Source organism: Astyanax mexicanus, chromosome 16, assembly GCF_023375975.1.
Source record: "Astyanax mexicanus isolate ESR-SI-001 chromosome 16, AstMex3_surface, whole genome shotgun sequence".
NCBI classification, from domain to species: Eukaryota; Metazoa; Chordata; class Actinopteri; order Characiformes; family Acestrorhamphidae; genus Astyanax; species Astyanax mexicanus.
Window position 1 is genome coordinate 29,699,003 of NC_064423.1, and position 16,996 is coordinate 29,715,998.

Consider the following 16,996-nt stretch of genomic DNA (forward strand, 5'->3'; position numbering starts at 1 on the left):
TTCATTCTGGTCTAAAAAACTTAGACAGGTTGCTGATTATTTTGCCTGTTGGCTAAACTGTGTTGGTAATCCAGGGACCAGGAAGTGCATAGTGTCTCATGGTATTTATGTATCAGTTGCTATCGTTAAAAGTGCCATATCTCACATTGCTACTCATGCACACTTGCTAACCATTTTCTGTACCTAAAATATAAAGACCAAAGATCTTGCAGCACAAAGATGGGTCAAATGGAAGGACACCTCAAAATCAGTGGACTCCTGTCTTATTAAACCCTCCCATTGAACAGTTCAGTTAGCTAACCAAACTGAGTAAACCAAGCTCAACCCAGTTTGTGACTTCCCTTATGGAAAAGCCACAGGAACAGTTACCCACTGTGCTCAGAAACGTTCAATCCTGCTGTGGGAAAAAAAAGTGCATTAGGTCAAAAAGTAAACAACTTGCATGACAGTGACAGTATGTGAATGACAGTATCTTTATTTATGTGAAGTCACAAAAACTGGTAGTTGCTTTGGTTACTTTTATATCAATGGACTAAAAAGTATGTGCTACATTTATTAAACCTTAAAGCGACACTCTGAAAGTTTTATGTATTTGTGTGCAAGGACACTGTTAACATTAATTATTATATCTTCTCCCCTCTTAACTCAGAAATAATACTTTTAATGCTTTCAATTTAAGAGAAAAAAATGTAGGGGAGCTTTAAAGATGATTTGTCTCTTCAGTATTGTTCTTTTTTTATTCCAGGTTGCTTGATTGATTCTGTGTGGTGCAAGCTGATCAGGGAGCACCTTCCATACTTTTCCTTCATTTCCAGTGGATAAGGTAAGGCTGTGGGGAGCTCGTCGTTCTCTACATGAGCATATAAGGCAACTTCTAGCTCCAGTGAAACTGCTCTAATGGAAAAGTCATTTCAGTTCTTATTTTTAATCAATTATTAAGTCACCAACATGCATTAAAATCCCCCCAGGCGAGTGTCACTGCACCGCCGGCTTAGCGTTCATTTAAATCTTGGACACTAATGCATGCTGTTTCCTTGGCCGTGGTTCCAAACTGCAAGAGAGATGATCTACTTCTGCAGATTTCTCTGGAAAACCCCGGCTCCTGCCTCCAGACGTGTCCGCCTGACAAACAAGGGAAATGTGGAGCGCTTAGCCAGAGCTCATTTATCTGTTAAGTGGTGGAATGTGTTCGGCAAGAATTTCCCCCTTTTTCTTCACTTCAGTATCTTTAGCTGAAACAGCTCAGATTCTGTGTCATCCGCTGTCGTTCTGAAGCCTTCGCTGTTTTGACCTTGCGAGGAGTGTGGATCAGTCAGAGGGATCCTGATCTAATTGCCAGAGTCTTTCACTAATCCTCTTCCTCAGACCAATCCTCTTCTCTCTCTCTTAAAGGCCTTTGCTGGCAACTTTGACCTCAGAAGGTCAGCAGTGCACTGTATGGTACACGTCTATAACACCTCGCTCGGCCTGCGGTAAACTTCTTTAAAGAACATTTAGCTTAGTTTTTACACTAATTAGCCATAACATAACATTAAAACCACTAAAAGGTGAAGTGTCCTACATTGATGATCTGGTTACAGTGGCACCATGGAAGAAGTGGCATTTACATAGGAAGAAAATGAACAGTTTCTCTTTTTTTTTTTTTTAAAGGGCAAGCATATAAATATAAGCTGCTTTGACAAGACAGATTATAATAACTAGTTGATATAAAGGTCAGAATCTCCAAAACATCAAGCAGGTTTTTTTAAGTGTTCCTGGTATGTAGTGGTCAATATCTACCAGATAAGAACAACAGGTGAACCAAGGACAGCAACAGGGTCATAGATGCCCAAGGGTCATTGAAATGATGTAATCCTTGAAGACCTCACCTCACAATTTACAGGAATTATAAGATCTGCAGCTAACGTTAGTAATGAGCAAGGTACCACAGGACAGGTGTCTTGTATATGTAAATGCAGTGATGGTTTAAGCAGGTTAGATTTAATTCTATGGCTGATCGATATACTGTATAATCTCTATAGAAAAGCATTGGCAATATAATTAGATACTCCAGAGCAACTGCAAACTTAAGGTAATGCAGATTATTGTAGCAACTGTGGTTGATCTGCTAAGCCCCATATGCCCACCTTAGCATTTCCTTCTTCGTGGTGTACTTATAAGTACACAGACAATCAAACGCACAAGTATAAATGCTCACAATGGCATAGGACACTTGCACAGGGTATGCCACAGACTCTACTTGGAAGGGATGCAGAAGTATAAATCAACTTTTAGCCTACATTGTAACCAATTCCTGTATTTTTCCAGTATTCAGTTATATTTCATATAATGGTTGACTGTCTCACCACAGTGATGTAGCCCATAGGTGCAAGCTACCATTTTCTTTACTGCAAAGCATGGCTTTATGCTGGCTGTGAACTGTAATGCAGTTACTTTGCACCATCTCTGCTGCCAGTTCATTTACAGTGAAATTATTTGCAGTGTATGGTTAGCCATAGGTTTTCAGTAATATTTTATAGTATTTCCCTGGCAACTAAAGACCCTAAACATTCAAAGTATAAGTGGTTATTGTAAAGAATAATTACACATTTATAATGTATTTATTAATGCAAAAACTTTAATACTCTGTAATTAATTGACGTAAGTAAATAAATTATTATACACTTATGTACAGTTATCTTTTGGCATAGTTAATTACTGTAAATTTACAATACTTTATTGGCAACTATTTTGCAGTTAACTTGCTGTAAAATCTACAAGAAACTTTTTACAGTGTAAGGTCGCCATGCACAAAGCATGAGTTAGAGGGTATAAGGGTATAAATTTGTGTTCCTCGAATTGGAGCTTCCTCCAACCCTTAGAATGAGTTGCAGTCGTGGTGGTTGTGATCCAAAGCTAATCATCCAGTAAGAGTTGTATCCGATGGCCTCAATAATGTTTCAGCTCGTCAAATCTTTCACAGCAATGTTTCAAAATCTAGTGTAAACTCTTCTCATTAAAGAAGAGTATACTAAAGAGTATATTACAGTATATTACTGCAGTAATGAAGGACCCTCCTTAAGAATGCCCTTGATTTCATGACCTTGAATGCTGGATGATCAGGTGTCATTAGATATAAAGTGAAGCATTGAATCCAATGGAATCATAACCATCAGCTTGCATTAGTAGTTTTGGGAAATTAAGGAGCCCAGAGGAGCTGGGACCATGCATTTCATGTTGCACTAGTTATTACATGAAATGAAGTTGACAAGATCTGTTGGAACATTAATGAATGATATTAAACATTCAGTAGACTTGCTGATTGGACCATGCTCTTGTGAGCTGTGAGTCAGTGAAGAATCTTTAAAGACTGTTAAAGAACAGTGGCATGCCAGATGGTTTCTGTGGTGTTGCTATGTTGTCACTAGATGGTTGCTTTGGTTTCCAGGTGGTTGGTAAGGTGGTGCTATGTAAGTCATTCCTATGGTATCCCAGGTGGGTATCCCACATTATTATCCCAATGTGTTGTAAGTAGGTGCTTGGTTGCTAGGTGGTGTATGGAGTAAATTTTGTGCAAAAAGTTTTACACAAAAAGTAAAATCCACACTCAAGTTTTTACTTGAATCAAAAGAAAAAATATATAGCAAATATAAATATTTAAGTTACCTTATAATCCTTTGCAAATAATTTTTAATTATTTCAGCTTGGATTTTTTCAGTCATTGCTTTTATTTTTGTGTTTTTGTAAATTTTCTGTGGATTTGGATTTTTCTGCTAAAGATTCTGGAATCTCTTGTTAGCTTCTGCTTCAGTTTGACCAGCTGACCAATGGAGATTTAAGGGGGACGCCTTATTCTTAGCCCCGCCTACCCATGAAAACTGTGCCAAAACTCAAAAGCAAAAAACTGAAGCAGAAGCAAACGAGAGATTGCAGAAGCAAAAGTCTTTAACAGAAAAATCCACAGAAAAAAATAAAATAAAAGCAAAGACTGACAAAATCCAAACAAAAATCAATTTAAAAATAACTAAATAATTATAAAGTAACCAAGTATATTTAAAAATATATATTTGCTATATATTTGTTCCCTTTTGATTTTGCAACAAACAATTTTTCCTTTTGATTTTAAAAATTTTGATTGCAGATTTAATTTTTTTACATAAAACATTTGGCACGAAAATTCCCTCCATAGTGGTCTCTCTGGTATATAAGGTAAATTACACTTTGCAGAAGTAAACCTATTACTTTGTCCTTTAAAACCTTCAGAAAAGCACAGATATGTGCACATTTGAAAACAGTCCATGTAAGTGGGGAGTTATTAGGACATGACGCTGCATGTCTGATACATGACCTTCCCTCTAATTCAGCTGTGGGTCCACAGATGTCATCATTTCTATACTTTTCTATTAAATTATCACTTTGAACAGCGTGCAGTGCTCTCAGAGGAAGTGTTTCAGCTGATACAGAGAGAGTGAGCAGCCGGGAGCAGGCCTCACAGCCCACCTGCCAGCAGGGGGTCTACAGCACTATTTATCCAGTCTTAACATAAAAAGGAAGACCTGAATCTCAACGAGAATCAAACACCAATCCCAGGAAAACGATATAATTAGATTTAGTAGATCAAACGATTTTCTACAGTCGAGCAGTAGCAGATGCCTCACAGTGTTAGAACAGTTTCTCTGATCTGATACAGCAGCCGGGCTGTGGTGTGTTCTGTGTCTGTATACTGTAATTATGATGTACTCTCTGTATATATACTGAAAAATGAGTTAGCAGCATTTTGTTGATATTGTTTTTGACCTGTATTATTTGTAGTATCAGGTAAATGACTCAACTCTTCCAAGCAGCCACAGAAAATGTGACTGTTCAATGCTCACATCATAAATATACAATATGCAATATTCAGTGCTTAATTAAAGATTAATTTACATAATGCACATATACAGAGTGGGATTTCAGTGTTGTTCTGGCTCAGAGCATGAGAAGTGCTGCTGCAGCTGCTTTATCTCTAGTTCTTATTTAGTTCTCCTGGTGATGAGAGCCATATCCTTGGTGGTGGTGGAGAAGAAGAAGAAAGGGATGATGGCGGAAAGAGTAGAAACAAAAAGAGTAGAATAAAAGGATAAATATCAAGAGGAGGATGAGTGAATAAAAATGAGAGAGCAAAAGACAAAGAAATGTGGAAAGAAAGAGAGGCTGAGAGAAGGAGAAAAGGGGAAAAAGATGGGGGCCAAGAGCGTGGGATAAAAGGACAAAAAGACAGAAGGAAGATGGAAAAAAGAATATGAGAAAAAATAGAGGGAGGAGAAACATTAGAGAAAGTAGAAATGAAAAGAAAAGAAAGAGAGCCAGAGAACAAGAAAGACAGTTAAGAAAACAAAAGAAAGAAAGTGTAAAACAGGGAGAGACAGTAGAAAAGGGAGAGAAAGAGTCAGCTAAAGAGGAAAGAAAGATAGTGAGAGAGAGAGGAATAGAAGAAGAGAGAGCAATAGAAGGGTGAAGAAATATAGATACAAAAAACAAAGGTGGAAAGAAAGGTGTGGCAGAAACTGAAAGGAGAGAGAGGAAGAGATTTGGAAAAGAGATTAAAGAAAAGAAAGAGAGAAAAAGTGTAAAAGAAAAATATGTAAAGAGAGTAGAAGGAGAAGTAGACAAATGAAGATAAAATTAGAAAAAAGACAAATAAATTGAGACAGAAGGAAAGAGGAAAAAGAAAGAGGGAGAGAGAAGCAGAGAGTAAAAAGAGAATTTAGAGAGCAAAACAGAAAGAAATGTGAATGATATGGAGAGAGAAAGTGTGAAAGTGGAGGGAGTAAGAGAACAAGCTAATGAGATTTTAAAGGAGAGTAAGCAGGAGAGAGAAAGAAGAAAGTAAGACAACTAGAGATAGAAATGAAACAAGAGAAAAAAGAGATACAGAGAGATATGAGAGATAGACGAAATGTCAGATAGAGAAGATAGAGTTTAGAGAGCAAACAGAAAAATAATCAGATAACGTGGAGTGAGAGAGAGAGAGAGAGAGAGAGAAAGTAATGAGACAGAGAGAGAGAGATAATGAGAAATAGAAGGAGAGAAAATAAGAGAGGGGAAAACACGAGAAAAGGAGGGAGAGAGTATAGAGAGACAGTTAGAGAGAAGAGTGAAAGCGACAGAGAAAAACTGAGAAAAGGAGTAAAAAAGGAGAGAGAGAAGGAGAATGAGAGTTAGTAGTGAAACAGAGAGAGTGGAAGAAATGGAAAGAAAGAGGGTGAGAAAATATTGAAGGAGAGATGCAGCATATGGTCCTCTTTACTAAAAACACTTAAGAGAGTAAAGTGGTGCAGGGCAGCGTGACTCCGTTCTTCATGACCTCACCCTCTACACTCTGGATAAACGACACCTTCCACACAGAGAGAGAGAGAGAGAGAAAGAGAGAGAGAGAGGGATTGGGAGAGCTGTGAGCTGTGGTAATAAAAGAGTTATACAGTTGTTAAACTATGCTGTGTTATACAGACTAATTGGCTAAGCAGGTGTTGTTTTATCTGGGAAAATGGAGAAATATGGTCGTGTGTTTTGAAGAGTGTGACGGAGGATCGTCTCTCTCTGAGTCTCCCGAAAGCAGCCCAGATGTTTTTCATCTTTCTGAACGATGCTTTGTCATTCTACGCTTATTGTGGAAAACTTGCGGCGGGCGTAATTGCTCAGCGAGGCCTAGCATGTTGCCCTCAGAGTCACCAGTGTGCCAGACCTGAGGGCACAGCGTGCTCTCCACACTCTTTATATATAATGAGTTACTGTATGATTTACAATGGAGGACAGACGTGTCCTCAACAGCCCAGTCACTGTGTTATGTCATGTCTCGATGTTCTGTCATGCTTATTAACTTTCAGCCTTTCAGGCAAGTGAAAACCAGCTCTTTCATCAGAAATGAGGTGGGAACAGCTGTTTGTGTTCTTCTAGATACAGTTCTGAGCTAATTCCCTTCTTCTGTGTGGGCCAATGAACATGAGATTATACACTTACTGAGCAATTTATTAGGAAGATCTAATGAATTCATGCATCTGGAAGAAGTGGAGCCCTGTCAGGCCCATTGTGATAAATAATTGCCCGTTGTAAAAAAAAAGATTGTTTTTATGTTTATATTGTCCTAGAAATTATTGCAATATACAGCTCTGAAAAAAAAAACACTTTTTAAAATGACTAGTTTCTTTGATTTTACCAAATTGAAAACCTCTGATATATAATCTAGATGGATGATCACAAGCCATCAAATCAAACTGAACTGCTTGAATTTGTGCACAAGGAGTGGCATAAAGTTATCCAAAAGCAGTGTGTAAGACTGTATGCCAAAATGTATAAAATCTGTGATTAAAATTACACCAAATATTGATTTCTGAACTGTTAAAACTAACTTCATAAATATGAACTTGTTCTATTTGCTTTATTTAAGGTCTGAAAGCTCTGCATCTTTTTTTGTTATTTCAGCCATTTCTCATTTTCTTCAAATGAATAATGAATGAAATAAATGCTCTAAATGACAATATATTTATTTGGAATCAAAATGAACAACAATGTTCATTTTACTCAAACATATACCTTTAAATAGCAAAATCAGAGAAACTGATTAAAAAAACTAAAGTGGTCTCTTAATTTTTTCCAGAGCTATACAATATTAGACCAACATAATTATATATTATATCATAATAATACAATTTCACTTTTTAAGTTTTTTTTATTATTGAAGGTATACAAACAGAATTAAAGTATAAAACAGTTTTAAAATAATTTATAAATAAAATAAAAATGCTGTATGTAAACATTTCAACAAACTTACAGGCTTATTCATTTTAATGGGCTCTCAGCAAAAAGTGTTGCAAAAATAGTTGAGATCAAGTCTAAAGGTTGTTTGATATATCAATAATGTAATTCTGTTTTCCCCTCATTATTGGTTTCATTTTCTATTTTTTTTTTGTTTGTTTTAAGACTTAACTCTCCACTGTGGGTGGTAATTCCTGCTTTCTATAATGTATTTCCAGCACACATGTGACACTGTTGATCAAAATAGAAATCCCTATCCATCTGGTGCCCACTATCTCATGACATGTACATGTGCAGTCTTTATTATTATTTTAGCTGAAAAGGCAACTTAATGCATCTAGTGCAACTTAATGCATTAGAGTTCACACTGGAGCATTTTTCTTCGCCACTATTTTGCACTTCGAAAGAGCAGACAGAGAGCCAGTTCACACATAAACATGGTTAACCATGTTTAATTCAGGACACAAACATCACTCTGGTGCAGCACACTGTAGACTTTCCCCCCACAGAGAGGCCACAAGTGTGTTTATCATGAATGCATGTGTTTCCTCCTCTGTGTACAGTGGCTAGTTAATAAACCTGGCTGGGAGATGGTTCAGCCGGGCTGGAATCCCCTCATTGACCCTGCAGCGCTGCTCTGTAAATGAATTGGACATGATGAGAATGGAGGAGAATAGAGGTCTAGTCTGAGGGGATGTTTGATACGCCTGTTAGAGGTTCATTGTGATTTCCAGTTCAATTGTTCGTGCCCTTGAGAATGTGCTCATCGTCTAAAAGTGTAATTCTTCTGCAGTGTATTACAAGTTTATAAGTTTTGTTCACGACCCTGTGAATGTGTCCTATCTTTTATAGCTGTTTGAATAAAATCAGCTGGTTTCTACTATTAGCTTGGAGACTAGAGGTATGTTTTCCTTTCATTGGGAAATCTCCATTCAAAATCCAAGACTAGGATTAAAGGAGAAATCTTCAAACTGTACAGTAGGCAAGACTTTCATTGTTTTTTACTTTTACCAGACATGGATATACTTTAGAGTAGTCAGAGGTGAAATACATTTTGATGGGAGCCATGATGCTCTTGAATGCATCCCCTCAAGGAGGGAAAAAAAACACTGCCCGCTCACACTAAAAACTGTTTGGCTGACTCACACTCTCTTTGCAGGGAACAAACCAATTAGAACCCTCTCTTTTTTTTTTCATGCGCTTCATGATTATGCACACGAGGGGAGCATCTTTCTCTCCCTCTCCTTCTCTTTCACACATGCGATTGGCGAAAAAAGTCTGTGTTGCCTGCATGTGTGTTCTAGCTTCCGGGAGATTTTATCTGACTTGCGGGCATCAGGGAACCGTTATTGACTTCTGGGATACTTGGGAAGTCTGCATTCATCCCCAGCATTCCGAAATACAGTGCATTTAGCTAATGCTCCCAACAGGCTTACAGTCCCAGCAATAGGGACATAGCGTTTGTTGCCAATGCAAAGAAATAGCTGCTTTTACACCATTAACAAGCTCAAAGTAGCTCCACACTTCACTGGTAGAATTCGGAGGTCTCTGACATTTAAAACGAGACACTGAGAACTTGCTCAGAGAAAGTAAGAAGTGAGAAAAAGTGAGAAAGTGCTCAGATAGTTTAATAAAATACTGTTTGTACTCACAGTACCATAAGGTAGTTCACTGGGAGCCGCCATCTTGAAATTAAGTCATGATAAGTCGACTGACAAGCACAAAGAGTAAGTAAGATAGGGCAACAGATTGCAAAATTAATTCTGCGAAAAAGCATGAATTCCTGCTGTTAATAAAAAAAATATATCTGCTGACTGTCTAAATGAGAGTAAAGAATAGTAAATGGCATATGCCTTGTGCTCTTCAGTTGACTTATCGTGACTTAATTTCAAGATTGCAGCGCTCGGGAAACTACCTCATGGTACTGAGTTTTAGTGAGGTCAGGATGTTGGATAATCACCTGTCCACCTCATCCCAAAAGTATTGGATCAAGCACCAGTTCCAGTAGGTTCCAGTTAGAGCCCTATTTTTTGGCAGTGTGTCTGTACAGAGATTAGACAAGCTGTTTCCACAGTTTTTTAAGCAGTTTCAAATAATGAAAAAAAAAAAAAGATCTGATGCATTTGGATCACTGGTCAGAGCTCTAGGTGATTAATCTCACGGTTGTGGGGTCAATACCCACATCCTGCTATGCTGTTCCTCTGTATGATCAAATATGCCTTCTAAAGAATATATTCAGCTACTTTAAGCTGCTAATGTTTGATATCTGTGTGTGTGTGTGTGTGTGTGTGTGTTGGGTGGACAGGCAGAAGATTTCAGACTAAACAGGGTTTCTGAAGATGTCCATCTGACTGCTGGTGTTTCCGCTAAGTGAGTCAAAGTCATGCTTCATCATCATTTACACACAGAAACACATTCACAGATGCACACCCTCGTGAGCGTCAACTTGTGAGCTCATTAACAGATTGAACATATGCGTTTCCCTCTTTTTTTGGAAATCACAGTATTGGAGGTGTGAGCTACGCTAATGGATGCTCCTTCTCCTGTTAACATCTTGATTTAACAAATTCAAACAGATTTCTTTAAGAGTAAGAGTCTCAGTAATCTTACTCCATAAAAATGAATAGTTTGCTATTATAGTGTGTATTTGTCCTGCAGTGGCACATTACAGGTGTTCAATTCAAAACACACAGACATTCAACCCGTAAACTTTCAGAAGCCATGCTTGGCTTCCCCAAGCTGATTGGAATCTGACTAGGGCGATTGGAAAAGTACAGATTTTATATTTTATTATTCTATTTGTTTTGTATTTTTTTTTTACACAGAGCTAGTAGCTGGTTTCAGATTGTCTTTGATGGCTAATAGGCCTCAGAATCAGGTATTTATTGATATATTTTATGATATGTCAAAAATGTAATTATTGTTACAGGCCTAGGCGTACCTCTAATTAATTGGTCGAAAATCTGTGTTATTTTCCAAAGCTTCCTCTGCCACACCTACAGTTCCTAAACTTACACGCAGTTGCTTTTCCTTATTAACGCTGTCTGACGTGTTGCCCTGGTAACTGTGGAGACGAGAGGGAAGGTGTGAAAGCTGCTGAGACTGAATCTCTAGTTTCTCTTTCTTACGTTCAGGGATACGATTGTTTCTCACAGCTGAAATCACTGGCTGGAAAAAAAAAACACAAGCACCAAGTGTTAAAACTTCCAAATATAACCCGCAGATTTATCTGACATTTTCAATTATTTTTAGAGCGCAGCAGATTCGCCAAACTCCTGCTGATCCTCAGAACAATAATTACAATGAAACAATGAAACGTCTACAAGAGTCAGTGTGTGGGATGTTACTGGAGATTTATTCTCTTGTTTTTTGTGTTTCTTTTACACGGGGTTGAGTAGAAAATGACATATTGCATTGTTGGCTCTCCTGGCACTTGGCTGCTGATTATGTAAGTACAGGACCGCTCACAGTTGGGTGAACTTGCTGCTGCTCAGTGAAGGATGCTATTGTAAAGGCTGGTTTGGTTTCCACACGGCGTGGGAGATGGGAAGCCCGGCGACTTTCACGCACAAACCGGATCTTGGCAACGAAGTTCAGAATCGTTTTTAGCGAGTTGTTTGGAATAGCTCCGGCTATATTAATATTTATTAATAGTCTGGCTTAAAACAATGCATGTAAATCTAATTTACACAGAATTCCCAGCCAAGACTTGGTTGGTGTCTCAAGTTTGTTGTCTTAAGTTTGGTTCTTTAAAACTTTTCCTCTGAAGCAGTTCGACAGAGCCCAAACTTTTGAGTCTGTTTTGGAAGAGGGGGCAGTGTGGTGATTGTGTGCTAACCCTACTGTCCAGGAAAGCATTACTGTGAGAATTTGACTGATCCCCACCCCAAATTATCCCCAGTAAAAATATATTATTTACACTTGCAGCCTCAAAATTCACTCATAACATAGTTCACTCAATACATACACCATCACCTGCCTTACCCAAATCGATACCTCAGACTCAGTATTTTACATTTTGTCAAGGTGACTTGACAGTTCATAATTACCCCTAAGTTTGAATAGGGGTGGGAATCACAAATTACTCACTATAGCGATGATATCACAATACAGTGATTGTTTGATACTCAGTATATAGTAATAAAGCAGTAACTTTAGTAAGTCAGATTGGTGGGAGAGTATTAGAAAGTTTAGGGCAAAAATATTTCAACATTCATATTCATAATTGACGCCACTTACTTGAAGGTAGAAACCAAACTCTGGATTCTGAAGAAAATTCATAAATGGAAGAATTGACAAAACACGATTTTGTGTTATAAAATTGCTTAAAACTAAGATTCTATTGCTGTTAATGTTGCAGATTCAGTGTGAGGTTTAGCATTGCATCTAATGTGTTTAATTATGTTTTAACTGCCGGAACAGCGTTGGGATTACTGGTAATTGCTGTGACTTCACTCCAGCCATGTAGTTATAAAAAGTGTGATAAAAACACATGAATTCATAAACATATTCCGTTTTTTTTTCCTTCACAGGATTTGGACCCATAAAAAAGGATGAGAAAGTTCAATTTCTGACGACACACTAGCGGACAAAAGGTTCGCAGAACAGATCCTACAGAACTAAATACGCTGTCGGGTTTTAGAGGAAGACAACAGTGGAGAGAATGGGACGGAAGAAGATTCAGATCACCCGCATCGTAGATGAAAGGAACAGACAGGTGAGTGTATATTATTGTCAATATATGGTCGTAACAAAGAGAGCCAGTTAACATGAACTGGTTTAGCTTATTATAATTAACATTAACATTAACATGAGCTATTACGTCAAATGCTTTTTTTGTTGTTGTTGTTGTTTAATAACAAAACAATTAAAAAAGAGGCTTTACTTTATTTATATTGTATGTATTTATGGTAAGTAGTTCTATTACAGTGTCAGGCTGCAGAAATGGTTCTGTTAGACATAGAGGAGAAAACATAAGGAAAAAAATCAATGCTGTTATGCAAAAACATTTCCTCCAGTCCTGACCATGCCCCACTTTATTTTAATGATGTTAATGTCTTTTTTTTTCTTTAAAGAAAATACTTACAAATTAATATTTACAGAGTTATCTGTGTTTGTGTCTTTCTCTAGTTATTATGATGAAAGTATGAATGTTCTATGTGTAGTGTGTTAATGCTGCAGTAGAGAGTGCAGAAACACCATCAGTTCCAGCACTGCTTTACTATAGACAAAGGCTTTGTTAACTGATATTATTTAAAATCTATTGCTAAAAGTCACCCCCTCTTTTTTCATTTTTTTTTGTAGTTCTAGGTTATTTCTTTTGTAGTACTTAGCATTATTTTGGACAATGGACTTCCAGTTCCATTTCCAGTTATTGACTTGACCTGAAGAGCTAAAATTTAGTTAATGAAAGGAAACAAAATACGGTGTTCTAAAACCTTTGACCGGTAATGTATATAATCATATAAAATACATTATACAATATATATATATATTTTTAAGTAATGCAATTTTGAAATGAAACCTTTTTATTGGGGTTATTGCATACTTCTAAATTCTGATTGTACATAAAGAGTAAATAGTAAATATGTTATTGAAATACACAGTGATACTATCACTGAGTCATGTTGGTTTAATGCTTTAATTAATGCTTTAAAATATACAAAAAATCAATAGATAGATGATTGAGGATTCTGATCTGTGATCTGTAATTTGCTGACATTGAGTACATTTTGTCAGACATGTCAAAAGTAATGTGTTATCTCAGATGATGGCATAGGTAAGCCCACACCTGTGTGTATCTTGTGAGTGAGGTTTAATACTGGGCAGTGTGTTTATGGCAGGGTGATGTAAATTATGTAATTGAGAGTTTAAGTGATGTTTGATAGTGGTGATTTTGAGGTCTGAAGTTTACGTAGTGTCACGTGTGTAGCGGGAATACCCCCCATGTGGACAGTGCAGTAGGTGGTAATGATCGTGTCCGGCAGCATCAGGCTAGAATTGTCCATACATACAGACAAGCAATTCCACAGTCTCTTTTATGGGACATGGCAAAAGTCACGGGACACGATACTGACAGTGTATATTCCCGAGTGCTGTGTTAACTCCACGTCCACTGAGCGCTCCTTTCGCCCTGGTTGGTTGATGAGGTTGTGAGGCAGACTGTGTGTTTGTGTGTGTGTGTGTGTCTCAGGGAGGAGACTCGGCGGCCACACACTGAAGCGCTTGTCCTGCGTCTCTCACTGGACCTGCTGTCCCTGTGGTGTGGTTGCAGTAATTAGAGGAGTCCAGGGCTCTGTATCTCTCATTAGCCAGCAGAGCCAGTCTGTGTAGGAAGCATGCAGCCTCTCTCTCTAACCCCTGATGGCCATCACTCAAGCTAAAGCCGCAGAGCTAGGCTGGAATTCGTGCAGTCTGCCCTGTGCTCTAAATATAAACCCTCGCACCAGCACAACAAACCATATCTTGTCTGGAAGAGTTCTTGTTTGCTATATTATGGGCTCAGCATACACTGTGCTCTTTTTGTTGCAATAATTTGACATTTGCACACAGGCCAGTGGCAGGTAAGGGTTTATTTCTATCTCTGTGCTTGCTCTGACTTTCTTACACACTCGCTTATGATGACAGACTGGCGTTTATAGCCTGATTGTGCTGTATGAGGTTCACGGTGTGTCTTAACCCATATAAACTATGATTAGACCGCGGTTAGAGAGAGCAGGAGAGCACAGCTGCATAAATTTAGTTTTTTTACTTGATAGTTTTATTTATATAGATTTATAACATTTGTATTTGTATGCAAGCAACCCACAGCAAGTAGAATTATGGTATATGACTCCATATGCTTAATAGAAACGGTGATATACAATATGTTATGAAGAAAATGTTTAAGTTTAATGTTAAAAAATAAGTATACTATCTATTTAAATAGTACACATCTAACTGCGTGTCTAAGTAATATATGCATCTCTCTGTAATAAAGCATTTCCTCACAAACGACCCATGCACATTTTTTTAAATAAAAATTTTAAATAGATATTTAAGAATCTTGCATAAAACAGTTTACAATATATATATGCCCAGCTCTAGCTGCAATCTCCTGGAAAAAGGTCTAAATCAATGCAACCCACAGTTATTTAGTACAATTCTATGGTGTTTGTATCAGGTATGCATTTTAATGTTGTCACTCACCAGATAGATAGCTCAACAATTCATTACAGGTTTGTAGGTTCAACACCCATGAATCTATTGGCACTCTGCCTAATGCCAGATGTGGCTTAGAGGGTTATAAAGGCATTTCTGTCATTGCCACTCTAGGCTGAAATGCTGCTCCTGCACTATGTAACTTTGGTGAAGCTGTCAGGACAATGCAGGCCTTGGACAGATCCTAAATGATATTGAAATAGCAAAAATATCTTTAAACTAATTTCACTGGTATTAAATCCATTTTTATTGCAATTAAATAAGAAAAAAATAAACTTGTGGTTTGGAGGTCGTACTTTTAACCTGGCTAAATACTCTATATAACCACATGCAAGTTTCTGTTAAATTATGGGACTAGTTTCTCAGGGGGCCCTGGGGTAATTTTCTCTTTTATGGGGGGTCTTCTGTGACTTTATTTTCTTGCGGAACGACCATGTATGTGTTTTTTTCAGACCTCCTCTGAGAAAATTACAGGCTGAATTACCTGCTGTTTTTTACTGAATTCCATGGTCCTCCGGTAATTTGATTGCTGTCCGGACTCACATGTCTGAGTTTCATCACCTCACCTTCATAATAAAATTGCTATTTGTCCACTTGCAGGCACCGTAATTACACTTTGAGAGCACGTTTCCACAGAGATCCACGTAAACACAACAAAGAGTGAAAATGGAGGAGCTACTGAACGCGATGTCACGTGATCGAAAAAGCCTAAAAACTCACTGTTCCTCCTGTTTTTTTAATTGCAGTCCGGATGCAAGAGTTTTATCACTGAGTAGAAGTGTGAAATATTTTTCACAGACGCCCCTCCTGAGAAAAGAATCCCGTCCGGATAGGGCTACAGATGACCGTAGATAAACCTAACCTCATGTTACGTTGTTACCCACTTGCATTATTCCCCATGCCCATTATGTTGGCTAACATGCTGTGTTATTCTCTGTGACCCAGACATGATCATCCCTCTGCAACCTTACACTCAGCAGACCACAGTCTGCTGACAGCACTATCACACAGCACTGAAGTGTTCTGATACACTGAGTACAAGAGTTTTAAAAACTTTACTGGTGAAGAAACCTGAAAACAGGAAAAGTAACTTATATATTTAAATCTTTACATTATTTTTTATATTAATACAAAATATTACAGCAAAACAATCAGTGCCAGACTAAACTAAAAGAGTCATGTGTTCTGTTGATGCGATGTGATATTGGGAGTCTGGAAAACCCGTAAATGAAGACATTAAGACATTACATTTTTTTTGTTAATTTTATTTTTAATTTTTCCCATTTTCTCCACAATTTACACGGCCAATTACCCAACCCACTCATTAGGACTCCCCCTATCACTAGTAATGCCCCAACACATCAGGAGGGTAAAGAATAACACATGCTTCCTCCGATACATGTGAAGCCAGCCATCGCTTCTTTTCAAGCTGCTGCTGATGCAGCATTGTCGAGCAGCATCACAGCGCTAACGCTCGGAGGAAAGAGCAGCAGCTCGGTTCCAGTACATCAGCTCACAGACGCACTGTGTTGTGGACATCACCGTAGGAGTGATGTGGGGAAAGAGCGCCATCTACCCACCAGGAGGGAGCAGGACCAATTGTGCTCGCTCTGAGTGCCCACAGATTGATGGCAAAGCTGCATGAGCGGGGGTTCGAACCTGCGACCTCCTGCTCATAGTGACAGTGTTTTAGAGCACTGGACCTCAAGACATTACTTTTTCAGGAAATTAGAAACAATCAACATTAGAAAATGACTCAAAATTTCCTGATAATATTAGTGAGATTATGGCATAGTTGAGCTGTTAAGTCACTAAAATTACACATTTAGCTACTATTTATGCTCTGTTTTGTGTACAGGTATGTCTACCAACACCATGTTTTACAGTGTTTAATGTATTGTACAAGTGTTTTTCTTAAATGAATATAATGTTAATGCACATCAACAAGCTTCCTGTGTTAATGTTTGTCAAATCTTTAAAACTGTGGTTTAACAACCATTTTCTCATTGTTGTCTCACTGCAA

At 37.9% G+C, this 16,996-nt stretch overlaps 1 protein-coding gene across 5 annotated transcripts in view; it reads left to right on the forward strand.

Annotated features, from left to right (window-relative positions):
- Positions 1-16,996, forward strand: part of mef2ab (myocyte enhancer factor 2ab) — a 41,440-nt gene that overhangs the window by 7,119 nt on the left and 17,325 nt on the right. For 3 of the 5 annotated variants that reach the window (XM_007246138.4, XM_015605016.3, XM_015605015.3), the window contains exons 3-5: positions 746-823; positions 10,079-10,143; positions 12,306-12,490. In XM_007246138.4, coding sequence (XP_007246200.3) covers positions 12,437-12,490 — 54 coding nt within the window. In that variant the 5' untranslated portion in view covers positions 746-823; positions 10,079-10,143; positions 12,306-12,436. Of the gene's footprint in view, positions 1-745; positions 824-10,078; positions 10,144-10,598; positions 10,652-12,305; positions 12,491-16,996 lie in introns of all 5 variants that reach the window. The other 2 variants (XM_007246137.4, XM_007246140.4) reach the window with 2 other exon arrangements.